The sequence below is a fragment of the Agaricus bisporus genome, assembly GCF_000300575.1.
Source record: "Agaricus bisporus var. bisporus H97 unplaced genomic scaffold AGABI2scaffold_13, whole genome shotgun sequence".
In the NCBI taxonomy this organism is placed as follows: domain Eukaryota; kingdom Fungi; phylum Basidiomycota; class Agaricomycetes; order Agaricales; family Agaricaceae; genus Agaricus; species Agaricus bisporus.
In genome coordinates this window covers 873,199-885,587 of record NW_006267348.1, presented here as the reverse complement: position 1 = coordinate 885,587, position 12,389 = coordinate 873,199, and the positions used below count along the sequence as shown (strand labels likewise).

At 40.1% G+C, this 12,389-nt stretch overlaps 4 protein-coding genes across 4 annotated transcripts; all 4 read left to right on the top strand.

Moving 5' to 3' along the window:
- Window positions 1–5,401: 5,401 nt before the first annotated feature.
- Window positions 5,402–5,896, top strand: AGABI2DRAFT_146400 (hypothetical protein; the record flags this gene model as incomplete). The annotated part of the gene is made up of 1 exon (XM_006456558.1): window positions 5,402–5,896. One exon carries the CDS (start codon window positions 5,402–5,404, stop codon window positions 5,894–5,896), a length of 495 nt encoding a protein of 164 aa, XP_006456621.1.
- A 33-nt stretch (window positions 5,897–5,929) lies between these two features.
- On the top strand, window positions 5,930–6,163 carry AGABI2DRAFT_55012 (hypothetical protein; the record flags this gene model as incomplete). The annotated part of the gene is made up of 1 exon (XM_006456557.1): window positions 5,930–6,163. A coding segment is annotated over one exon (234 nt), but the record flags the coding sequence as incomplete, so codon positions are not given.
- Window positions 6,164–10,448: 4,285 nt separating this feature from the next.
- On the top strand, window positions 10,449–10,793 carry AGABI2DRAFT_122502 (hypothetical protein; the record flags this gene model as incomplete). Its single annotated transcript, XM_006456556.1, has 1 exon — window positions 10,449–10,793. One exon carries the CDS (start codon window positions 10,449–10,451, stop codon window positions 10,791–10,793), a length of 345 nt encoding a protein of 114 aa, XP_006456619.1.
- A 115-nt stretch (window positions 10,794–10,908) lies between these two features.
- AGABI2DRAFT_122501 (hypothetical protein) lies at window positions 10,909–11,751 on the top strand (the record flags this gene model as incomplete). The annotated part of the gene is made up of 1 exon (XM_006456555.1): window positions 10,909–11,751. The coding sequence occupies one exon, from the start codon at window positions 10,909–10,911 to the stop codon at window positions 11,749–11,751; it is 843 nt and encodes a 280-aa protein (XP_006456618.1).
- Between the last annotated feature and the right edge of the window lie 638 nt (window positions 11,752–12,389).

Sequence of the window (12,389 nt, the reverse complement as noted above, 5' to 3'; positions counted from 1 at the left end):
ATATGCCTTCTTTATATGTACTCATTCTCTCATAGTTACTCAGCTACCTCAGTCATCCTTACTCAGCCTGTTCTATAGTTAGTTACCTTGTGTAGGTAGTCTTAGTATAAGTAAGCATAGATACTCTCTGTATTTCCCTACACTTTACCAAGTCGCTTCTTTCCCTTATTCGTCCTCAAGCCTTTGCCTCTGTTGCAACCAGATTTTTCCTTAAGGTCGTAACATTTGGTAAAGTGTCTCTAACTCACCTTGCAATGTACCTAGTAAAGAGGTACAGTGTAGCATTACAGGCTACTGAACAAGAGCCAGAGAATAGTGCATGAACACTGAAAGAAATGACTATGATAGTCTAGACAAAAAACAGTACAAAAGAGTAGCAAGAACTATTAGGAGAAATCGAAACAAGTGGAACCAGAAGAAACAACAACCGGTCAATTTCAGAAGCTACTGAGACACTAGAAACAACAACAACACCAAGTCAGAGAAAGAGAGCATCATCAAGACAGAAAAACAGAACGAACAAAACACTGACAACATGACCAACAAAACATGAAACAGTTCCACAGCAGTTAATATACATGAAAATGCACCCAAATTACTTATTCCAAATCCCAAAGACTTCGATGGGAACAAAGACAATTCTCAGAATGGTGGAGAAGAATTACACTTTTCTTCAAGTACAACAAGGTCAAAGATACTGACCAGCATCAGGAAAAGGTAAAGTGACTTAAATTTGACTTATGCAAACTTATAAAAATCATAAGTCAGTATAAGTCATTTTTGCATAAGGCATGTCACCGTCGGAGGTTCTGACTTATGCAATACTTATGTAAATCATAAGTACATAAGTCACAATATGGTCATAAGATTCAAGATTATGAGGATTTATCTTAAGTTGCATAAGTCACAACCTCTATGTTTGAATATGTCCTATAAATCTCGAATTAGTTATTATGCATTTAAATGTGTTATGACATGTCAGCTAATTTATAGTATTAAAATGCATTCCCATGCCAGGGAAATTAACCGTTATATCACCTGTTTTGACATCGCAAAGATGTCACAACACGTATGTTGTAACACTCACGTGAATATTGAAATAAAGTTCTGATCTAAATAGAAATGATGAAACTCTATTTAGTCTATTTGGCTATGTTTACTCGCTTTCCGGAAAATACCGACATAGTACACATGTATTATGCAAATTTTATGCAAACATTACCATAAATATAATTTACATAATACATGTGTACTATGTAAATCATATATAAATTTAAAATTCAATAAAGCCCATTTTAAGGCTTTTATTTGCATAAAGTTTAGATATATTTTACATATTGCACATGTACTATGTAAATTATATTTACGGTAATGTTTGCGTAATGTTTACATAAAACATATGTATTACTCAGATATAGAGGTTGTGAGTAAGTACTTACGACAGTAAGAAGATGTAAGAGAGTATAAGCTCAATCATAAGGAACATCATAATGCATAAGGAACAAAGAATTATATTCATATAGTAAATACAATACATCATGTATAATACAGACTTCCTAAAGAGGAAATAGACTCTGAAAAAAGCAGACAAGAGGGATATGACAGTAGCCAGGGGGGTAGAAATGGAAAATGGGGGGAAAATGATGAGAAATGTGATTCTAAAAGTAACAAATGAGTATGAGAAGATGAAGAATCAAAAAGCACTCACCAAAGACTAGAGATTTCCTCAAAACTCATTCACATATAATCTTCACATCTCTTCTCAAAACCCTCCCAAAATAGCCCTAAAAAAGTGTCCTGAATAGGCTAATATATGAGCTAAATAAGAATGGAAGAGTAGAATAATGAATACTTACCAGAATATAGGTCAGAGAGGAGGGAAGGAGGAGGGAAGGTGAGGGTGAGGAGGGCAGAAATGGTGATGGTTGAGAGAAAAGAGATCAACAGTCATTCTCGAAACACAACTTTAACATGTCACATGACATCACATGACATCTGGACTTGGGATTTTCGAAGCAAAGTTCCTCACATTATAGGTGGGAGATATTTCCAGCCCATTTCTGCATAGATTTTGATGATCTAAAAGTATATTCCTATAGTTTCGAGGTCAGGGAGTTCAATTGAATATCCAATCAAAAATTTGTTGGATGAAGTCCTATTGAGATATAGCACATTTAACATATGAAAAACACGAATTTCTGCTATAGCTCCTCTAATATTAATTGGATAATAAATCTAATGCTGGATTCAGATTCCTGGACCTTGAAAACATATACTTACACTCTTCAATTATCAAAATCGGCACAGTAACCAGTAGAAAATATGGCTTTCTTGTTATGTTTTTCTGTATCTCCATAACTGGTATGTTTTCTGACAAAAGCATACATATTAATACATTAATTGCTGAGGTGACGTGATGCTCCCATGTTTGCTCCACTCCTTGCGTTGTCCCAGCCCTCACTTGCTTCTTTATCTCATCATAGCATTTGGTTGTCAGGTCTCAAGATGTTGCCATCCTACCATGTCATTGTATCCAAACACTGTCTACCTGCTTACCATCTTTCGGGGTGAGTTCGCCCCATTTGCCATCATGGGCTACAGCCTGCCATTGATCGAGTATCACAGAGTTGCAAATGAATGTGACTGATGTCATGTCATCCATCACATGGTGCTGATGGCCCCCATCGCATCTGAGTGTCACATTGTCCTTGCCTCTTTCACTTGTGTATGGGGTCCTTATGCTAATTCTTCAAGAGACGGCATCCCTTTCGTGCCACTTTTTGTTGGTAGAATGAGAGTCGTATCTGTGAAGATTGTGACTCATGAGTTAATTCTACCTCACTATTTTCAGTCCCGTACATCTTTTGCTGGCGTACTGCTTCCTGTGGACCCTATATGCAAAATGGTGTTTTTGATGTTTATCTCAATCAAAAATGCAGTGCCTCTATTGAGCCATCTGTCATGTTGGAAAGATGTTATGAACTGTGACATACTGTATACGATTACATTTCTCATAGTAATTACTACATCTGTAATTACAATTATGCTTATCTTTTACTGTACTTATATTTTGCTATCTTGATTGTGATTATCTTACATACTCTATTGATTATAATTAACTTTCTATAATTATCATTCACTTGTTCCAGTTCTATTTTAGTGTGACAAAAACTTCTTTATAATTCCCGAGTCATTCCCGAGTCAAGTCTTGGTACCTTAAGAAGTTTGATCTTAGTTATATATTAAGTACTTGTACAACATATATAAGACACTCAATTTTACCATGTAGAAACAATGTTTCTACTTGGTTAGGGAGACTTGCAAAGTCTTAGTCTAACTATATGCTTGAACTGTCAGACTTAATTGCTAAGCTCTATAAACGACTCTCAAGCTCTTAGTACTATAACAGCACATTTGAGTTACTCTTCTCGATTCATCGAGGAGGTCTCCTTTGTTATGCTTTAGAACTCTGAGTATTTCTATTGATGCAACGCCCCAGCTTAGGACTGGGCCGAGGTCTCTGTAACAAAAGAAGCCACTCCCGATGTGATATATACATTTGCTGTTGTTTCTTCAATCCACTCTCAAAGTAGTAGCTACAAAGCACTCTTTGTTTACACATTTTTACCTGCTAAATACATATTAGTCTTTTATAGTGTGAGAATACTCTTAAGTATTGACAGGAAAGAGAAACTACATGGTGGCAGAAACAGAGATCTTAAAATGCAGAAGGCACTGGCACTGTGTCACTACAGTCATCATCAGTTGGCTTTTCTTGTTCTCATTTGATATATCATATATGTTCATAGTTGTTCTTGTCAGCGTGCTCACCCTTAGTGTCCTCGCCAGTGTTGGTGACTTTCAGGTTTTACATGCAGCACATAGCGCTGCTACTTAGCTGGTAAACTTATGTTCTTTTAATATTCTAAGATTTGTCGTGATTTTTCCGGAATTTTATGAGTAGTAGAACAGGCCCCCCATAATCCCTATATAGGACGGATCCGGAACTGGACAACTTTTGCTTGAAAACACCTGAGGCTGAACTCCAAATCAGTGATGTAGGAGGCAAATTTGGGCATAGGCTAGATGACTGGTGTCACGTGTGGACAAGTTCAGACAGATTTTCTGAGTATTTTTGTGGTTTTTAGCAATTTTTGGGAATTTTTGTAGCTTTTTTCAAGGCCGGATGGCAAAAATACAGACAAATTCTTGAAAATTCTGGTAGGCCAGATAGCAAACCCAGACAAATTTTCCAATTTTGGGTGTGGACAAGAATCTGGAAAATACCCATTTTCAGGATCCATCCTATATAAGGATTATCGGAGGGCCTAGTAGAACAAGATATACAGCATAATGCCTTGTTATCTGACTTATGAGCTTATGTTTCACTTATGAGATACTGTTTGACTTGTCAGTAACCTTATGATTTTGTCTGACTTGTGGTTTAACCTTTGGTCTGACTTATGAAATGTCCTGTGCTTATGCTAGTTTTGTATACTGTAACTTGTTATCCAACTTATGAATTTATGATAAACTTATAAACTAATGTGTGACTTATGTGTAAACTTCTTGTCTGGCTTATGAAAAATTATGAACTTATGCTATTTTGGAGACTTATGTGCCTTAAATTGGTCTTCATAAGGCAAGCATAAGGCAACTTTTTCATAAGTTTGCATGAGTTGTGTGACTTTTTGCTGATGAAGTCTATTTAGTGTTTTTTGGTTCTTGGTTTTCTTATTTTTATCTTTGAGCTAAATTTCTAAGAATCATTTAGATAACCTGGATATTCTTAGACTTCTGAACCTTCTTTATGTTCTTAGCTTGTCATTAAGATACTTGATGTAGCTCTGAGTCAAGAAATATCCTGTTTTCCTAATGGTGTTGATCACTAGTTGTTATGGTTTCACCGGTTATGGATACTCAGACTCCTTTCATTTTTCCGTATTCTCATGTCTATCAATTATGCTTCCTTTTCATCTTTCCTTACTAGTATCTTTCGTCTCAAGCTTACTCCAATCCCATATGCTTTTACTCCACTCTTCTATTACCCCGAGTATTATGACTCAGTCTTGTCTATACTTAGTTACCCTGGGTAGTAGTCTCTATGTATATAAACCCTATAGGTACTGTTGTATTCTTTACGCTTTACCAATTGTATCTTTCCCTTTCCTCTACTCTCTATTCGCTCTCAAGTCTCTGTCACTTGTCTGCCACCTGAGTCCCAGACTAAGGTCGTAACATTTGGTAAAGCGTCTATACCTCACCTTGCAGACAGCAGCTATCGAGGGCTTGCTGTAGTGGTAGTGCATACGGCAGAATCTACCAGTCGAACGCCACTTGCGTTGAAGGTCGCTCTATCGCGTCGAATTTTTTTACGGAGTAATTACTCGGGCACTATTGCATGCCAAGTCGGAAACAGGATCTACAGAGAACGATCGAAGAAGATTTAGAAATCTACCAACAGGAGACATTACAGGAGCTTGAAAATAAAGCTGAGCACGAGCATTTGAGGCTATTACAACAACTTCAACCGAGACCGGAAGAAGAAGAGCAGATCCAACAATCAGAAGAAGAGAATCATCACTCAGAGAAGGAAGACAAAGACGAACCAACTACTTGCCTAACCACCGAAGAAGAAGAAGAACTTGCCAACAAACTAGCAAACATGTCAACCAACGATACTTTCAGAGCTTTGATCCCTGATCCAGGAAAGTTTGAGGGAAGCAGAGAGAAGTTTGAGGATTGGTGGAGGAGTATCCAACTATTTTTGACATTCAACAAAGTCACTGCCGACAATGACAAAATCATCGCTTGCATCTCGCGAATGCACAACGGAACAGCTGGAGCACTAGCCGCTCTAGTCGCGGACAAGATCAACGGTAACAACAAGATATGATGGAAGGATTTTGAAAAAGAGATGAAGGAAGCTTTCATTGACGGAAAAGAAAAGGAGAAGAGTGAAGTCGCTATTGAAACCCTTGCTCAAGGAAAGAGGCCTATTACCGACTACCTAGTCGAATTCGACTTGCTGAAAAACAAAGCGGGCACCAACGATCAACATGCCATTTTCTTACTCAAGAAGAACGTTCGGAAGGATATCATACGAACCATCTTATCATTCCCTCCCACGAATTTGCCCACCACTCTTGACGAATGGACCAAAGTAATCAAGTCGGTTGGAATTGGAGCCGAAACCATGCATATGTTCGACAAACACACCTCTTCTGGAATAACTTACGGAGGAAGCGGTCAACCAATGGAAATTGGTAGTTCTGAGACGGCAAGAGCCCAACTTCCTAACAACCAGAAGAAATGTTTCAATTGCGGAAAGTTTGGACACTTCGCCAAAGACTGCAGACAACCAAGGAAGCCTACGACTTGTTACAACTGTAACCGCATAGGACACATTGCCAAATATTGCAGGGCGCCAAAGAAAGCTAGGACCAGAGAATTTGCTGAAGAACACCCTCAAGAGGAGGAAAAGGCAGCCGAAGAACAGGATTTTGCCGACGGGTCAACCTGAGCGCGAAGGATCGACCCCTAAATCGTAGAGTCTCTCCCCATGTATCATCTTTTTCGAAATCTACCTATATTATCCCTTTTAAACGAGACTCAAAGCGCGAAATCTTGCTAGACGCAAATATCAAAACAAAGAATGGAACAAAGACGGTCAAGGCACTCATCAACTCTGGAGCACACATGACGCTAGTAGCCAAAGATTTGGCTAAAAAAGTAAACTTGGAGAAAACTAAACGACAACACCCGATCAAGATGAGAAACGCAGATGGAACACCCAATCGGAACAGAATGTTAACAGAAGACGCCAAAATTCAGATGGATTTAGGAGGACACAAAGAGGAAGTTAAAGCATTGGTATCGGACATATCAAGTGCCGACATTTTCTTGGGATACGACTGGTTAATTCAACACAACCCGGAAATTGACTGGATAAAACAAGAAGTCAGGTTTTCCAGATGCCCAGATACATGTACTATCAAACACAAAACTATTCCTTTCACTCGACGGCTAACCACTAATGTGGAAAGCGCTATGGAGGAAAAGGAAATAGACCCTACCAACCCGGAAGACCTACCTGACTATATTCGTCCCTATGCTCATCTCTTTAACAAAAAGAACTTCGACAAACTCCCTGAACGAACGGAATGGGATCACGAGATTAACCTCACCGAAAATGCACCAGCGGAAATATCATCAAAGGTTTACAGCATGACACCATTGGAAAAAGAAGAACTGGACAAATTTTTGGATGAAAACCTGGCTACCAATTGAATCCGACCATCAAAATCACCCTACGCAGCACCATGTTTTTTTGTTCCAAAGAAAGACGGTTCATTACGGTTATGCCAGGACTACAGGAAGCTGAATGATGTCACGATCAAGGACAAAACACCATTACCCCTCATCAGTGAAGTATTAGATCAACTCAAAGACGCCAAGGTCTTTAACAAATTGGACATCATCTGGGGATACAACAACGTTCGGATACGGGAAGGAGATGAATGGAAAGCAGCGTTCTTGACAAACCGTGGACTTTTTGAGCCAACGGTTATGTTCTTTGGAATGAGCAACTCCCCCGCCACATTTTCACGCATGATGACAACAATTTTTCGAGAAATGATACAAGATGGTTCTTTAACCAACTACATGGACGACTTCATTATCCCAGCCAAGAATGACGAAGAATTGAGATCGAGGACCATACATTTCCTCAGAATTGCGGAAAAACACCATTTGTCATTCAAACGCACGAAATGTGAATTCAATGTCCCATCCACAACGGTGCTAGGAACAGTTATTGGAAATGGAAAAGCTACTATGGAAGGAGAAAAGGTCAAAGCGATACGAGATTGGGCAGTCCCTACCACAATCAAACAAGTTGAAAGCTTTTTGGGTTTTGCGAATTTCTATCGACGATTTATCAAGAACTTCAGCATCATTGCACGACCACTAAACGAGTTGAAGTCTAAGAAGGGGGAGAAATGGTATTGGAATGAAGAACAACAACAAGCTTTCGAACAGATCAAACAAGCAATCACCAGCGAACCGGTTCTTGCATTACCAAAAGATCAAGGACAATTCAGAGTTGAAGTAGACGCATCAAACTATGGAACTGGAGCAGTGTTATCACAGGAACAGGAAAACAAATGGCATCTGATCGCCTTCATGTCAAAAACGTTATCTGAAGCCGAACGAAACTATGAAATCTATGACAAGGAACTACTAGCCATTATAAAAGCCCTGAAGTTATGGCGACACTATCTATTGGATGCAAAGGAACAATTTGAGATATGGACAGATCATGAGAACCTCAAATACTTCCGAGAACCTCAAAAGCTCAACGCCCGACAAGCAAGATGGTACCTCATGCTACAAGAATACGACTTCCTTCTACGACACATTCCAGGAAAGACAAACACCAAAGCCGACATCTTATCTCGCATTGTTAAGCCGGATACCTCAGAAGACAACAAAAATGTTGACATGTTCAAAGGAAAAATATTCACACGGGAATTCAGGGAAGACGTATCAAGTTACGAAGAAACGGTCTTACTCAACCGACGATTTGAAGTATCAGCAGATCAGAAAATATTGGAGGACATCAGAAATTCGAAAAGAAGGGAAACAATGGTACTACAGGAAATGAAGAAACAACCGGAGAAAGTATGGGAATCAGAAGGAATCGTTTTCCGACAAGGAAGGATCTATGTACCAGAAGAGAAGGAACTCAGAGATCGAATTCTTTATGGTTATCATTATCCACCCGACATCGGACATCCTGGACAACACCGTATGCTGGAATTACTAAAACGAACCTTTTGGTGGCCCACGATCAAAACGGACGTCAAACAATACGTCAAAGGATGCAACATGTGCCAAAAGAATAAAACGATACGACGACCCGATCACATTCCCCTTAACCCACTTCCTATCCCCAACAAACCGTGGGAAGAAATATCTATAGACATGATCGGACCATTACCGAAATCAAAGGAAAAGGATGCTATCATTGTTATTGTTGACAGATTCTCCAAAATGATCCACCTGGTTCCCACCACCACGTCACTCACATCCACGGATCTCGTGGAAATCTACAAAGAAGAAGTTTGGTGACATCACGGAATTCCAAAGCGTATTATCAGCGACAGAGGACCACAGTTTGCATCAAAATTCATGGAATCTTTATGCAATGCTTTAGGCATCAAACGAAATCTTTCCACTGCCTATCACCCACAGACGGACGGACAAACAGAGCGGATGAACCAGGAAATTGAGACCTATCTTCGAGCGTTTATCAATTATCGACAAGACAATTGGACAAGATGGCTTCCTATGGCAGAATTCCAGTACAACGACAAAACACACACTGCCACCGGACAAACCCCATTCTTCCTGAATTACGGACTTCATGTCGGAATCCAAGCGCAAGCACGCTCTGAGTGCCGCTACACGTTTACCGAAGTGCCACCCGCAGTCTTCAAGGTCATAGCACGGTACTTGGGCCATGGACTTTTGTCTTATTCATTATTGTCTCTTTTACTTAATGCACGGTCAATCTATTTGTTCTTTTGTATTCTTTAATGGACGGTCCAAGCTGTAGTTCCTAGGTATATATAGAGTAGCTCAGTACGACAGCACCTCAGTTCTCGTGCGACTTACGAGTGACTGAGGTGAGCCACATTCTATTATCATCTTACATAATCCTTTACTTACCTACGTTAGTATACTATTCTAACAGGTCAATACACTTTAGTTCTCGTGCGACTTACGAGTGACTGAGTATACTATTCTAACACTTCACCCATGGAAAGGAAACATTACAACTGAAACAACAAACCCCACCGCCACCTCCTTGATCGAAGAACTATAAAACATCAGAAAAGAAGCTAAAGCGGCGATGGAAGTAAACAACGAGATGATGAGAGAAAGAGGAAACAACAAACACCACAAGGAACCTTTTGCCGAAGGAGATAAAGTTTGGTTAGAAGCGACGAATATCCACTCCAATCGTCCGACTCGGAAACTAGATCACAAACGATATGGACCTTTCGAAATCTTGACTCAAATTGGCGATCGATCTTACAAGCTGAAACTACCTGATTCCTGGGCGATACATGACGTATTCCACACATCACTCCTAACAAAAGCCCGCGACCCCGAGTTTGACAGTCAGAAGATACCCACTCCACCCCCACCTGACATTATCAATGAAGAAGAAGAATATGAAATTGAAGAAATCCGAGGACATAGGAAACGAGGAAGAGGAACCCAATACCTGGTACACTGGAAAGGTTTTGGGAATGAAGAAGACTCCTGGTTACCTAAATCAGCCTTGGAAAATGCTAAGGATATGCTGGACGAATATGAGAAAAATCGATTGTAGGATATAAAAACCCAGCAAAATTCAAACCGGTATACAACAATCGTCAATGTCTTTCCTCACTAACTCGCCAACTCTCTCCGCTGTCGGTGTCACCCCTAACACCCACGATGCCAATGCCCTCTTTGGAGGAGTACACCTTATCCACACCCATCAGGATACTTCCGAGTATCTTCTATTCCAATCCCACGTCCAAACTCCACTTATCATGAACCCACCAAAAGACACTGCCCCTATGACCGATGAAGAAAAGAAGGAGCTTATTTTTAAATTGAGAAAGGAGAAGCGAATGATCAAAATGTTGAAGGATGTAATCGACATGGTGGAATTAACGAACACCAGTCTACTGGAACAGATGGAAGGAGATAGATCTGGATGGAATACAGGATGGTAGATTGCAGATTTGGAGTATCTGCCAAAAAGAGGGATGCGCAAATGATATTTAAACCGAGACTTTCCTCCACATTTTCCTCAGAACACTTTACTTCCCATCCCCAATCACTTCTAACATGTCCGACATCTCTTCCTTCATTGCCAAAACCACCTACAATACTGAAATTCATACTACGTTCAACGAGAATCTCCGCTCCATAGAACAACAAAGAGAAGTCATCCTCACTATCCTGACCAACTTGGCTCATATCCGAAACATGGGAACTACTCTCAACACCGTCGCCACCAACACATCAACTGCCCTAGTATCCATCCAACCCATATTCAACAAAACCGTCAAGGACACTGAAATACAAAAGCAATTGGATAGATTAGTTGATGATGCCAGAGAATTATCCCTCGTCCACATCGAAACCAAAGCCCATGACATATCCGTCAAACTTGCCCATATGCTACGTGCTATGCCTGAAGTTGGATCAGAAAAACAAATCGAGTATGCCACTGCCGTTCTCAAAGCCTACTTAGGCGACACCTCCGACATTCCTACCCGCCCTAATTCCCCTCTTCCTATTCATGTCAAAAGTCCTTCACCATTCCCAAATCCTATCGATGAAGATGATCTTCGAATGAAAGCCAACTTTAATGTCGAAGCCATACGCCTTAAAGCTTTCCTGAAAGCATACGAACCACCTACTGAACCCACCCCGTTCACCCCACCTAAAGGCTATACCACAATTGTCGAAGGAGGAGAAAAAGATGCAAATTTTTGGAATGAAGTCGTCTACACTCTATTCAACAAGACTGCTGTCGAAGAAACTTTCGCGGGAGACAAGTATTACGTGGCTCAAGTCGGAATGCCTAATGCTCCACACTTCATTGGTCGTGTTGATTTCGACAATCACATCATCGCATCAAAGAAGAAAGCAATCCTCTCAGCACTTCATTCCTACAAAGATTAGTATTCATGTGGTCACGAAACCTAAATGGAGGGTATTGTTATGGTTTCACCGGTCATGGATACTCAGACTCCTTTCGTTTTTCCGTATTCTCATGTCTATCAATTATGCTTCCTTTTCATCTTTCCTTACTAGTATCTTTCGTCTCAAGCTTACTCCAATCCCATATGCTTTTACTCCACTCTTCTATTACCCCGAGTATTATGACTCAGTCTTGTCTATACTTAGTTACCCTGGGTAGTAGTCTCTATGTATATAAACCCTATAGGTACTGTTGTATTCTTTACGCTTTACCAATTGTATCTTTCCCTTTCCTCTACTCTCTATTCGCTCTCAAGTCTTTGTCACTTGTCTGCAACCTGAGTCCCAGACTAAGGTCGTAACACTAGTTATGGTATCTAAAACAAGAGTAGCTATACTATGTGAGTACATGGGAGATAGTAGACAGGTATACTACTTACCTCAGTGACAACTACTATATATACAGGTAACCATTGTTATGGCCCGAAATGTTTTACATGAGAAATAGACCTTGCTACGGCTGAACTTACTCAATTCATGAGTAGTGACACACTTATGACCCCTTCACTACTAGGAGATAGCTTCAAGAATGGTCACAACTTAACCAGAAGCGACTACAG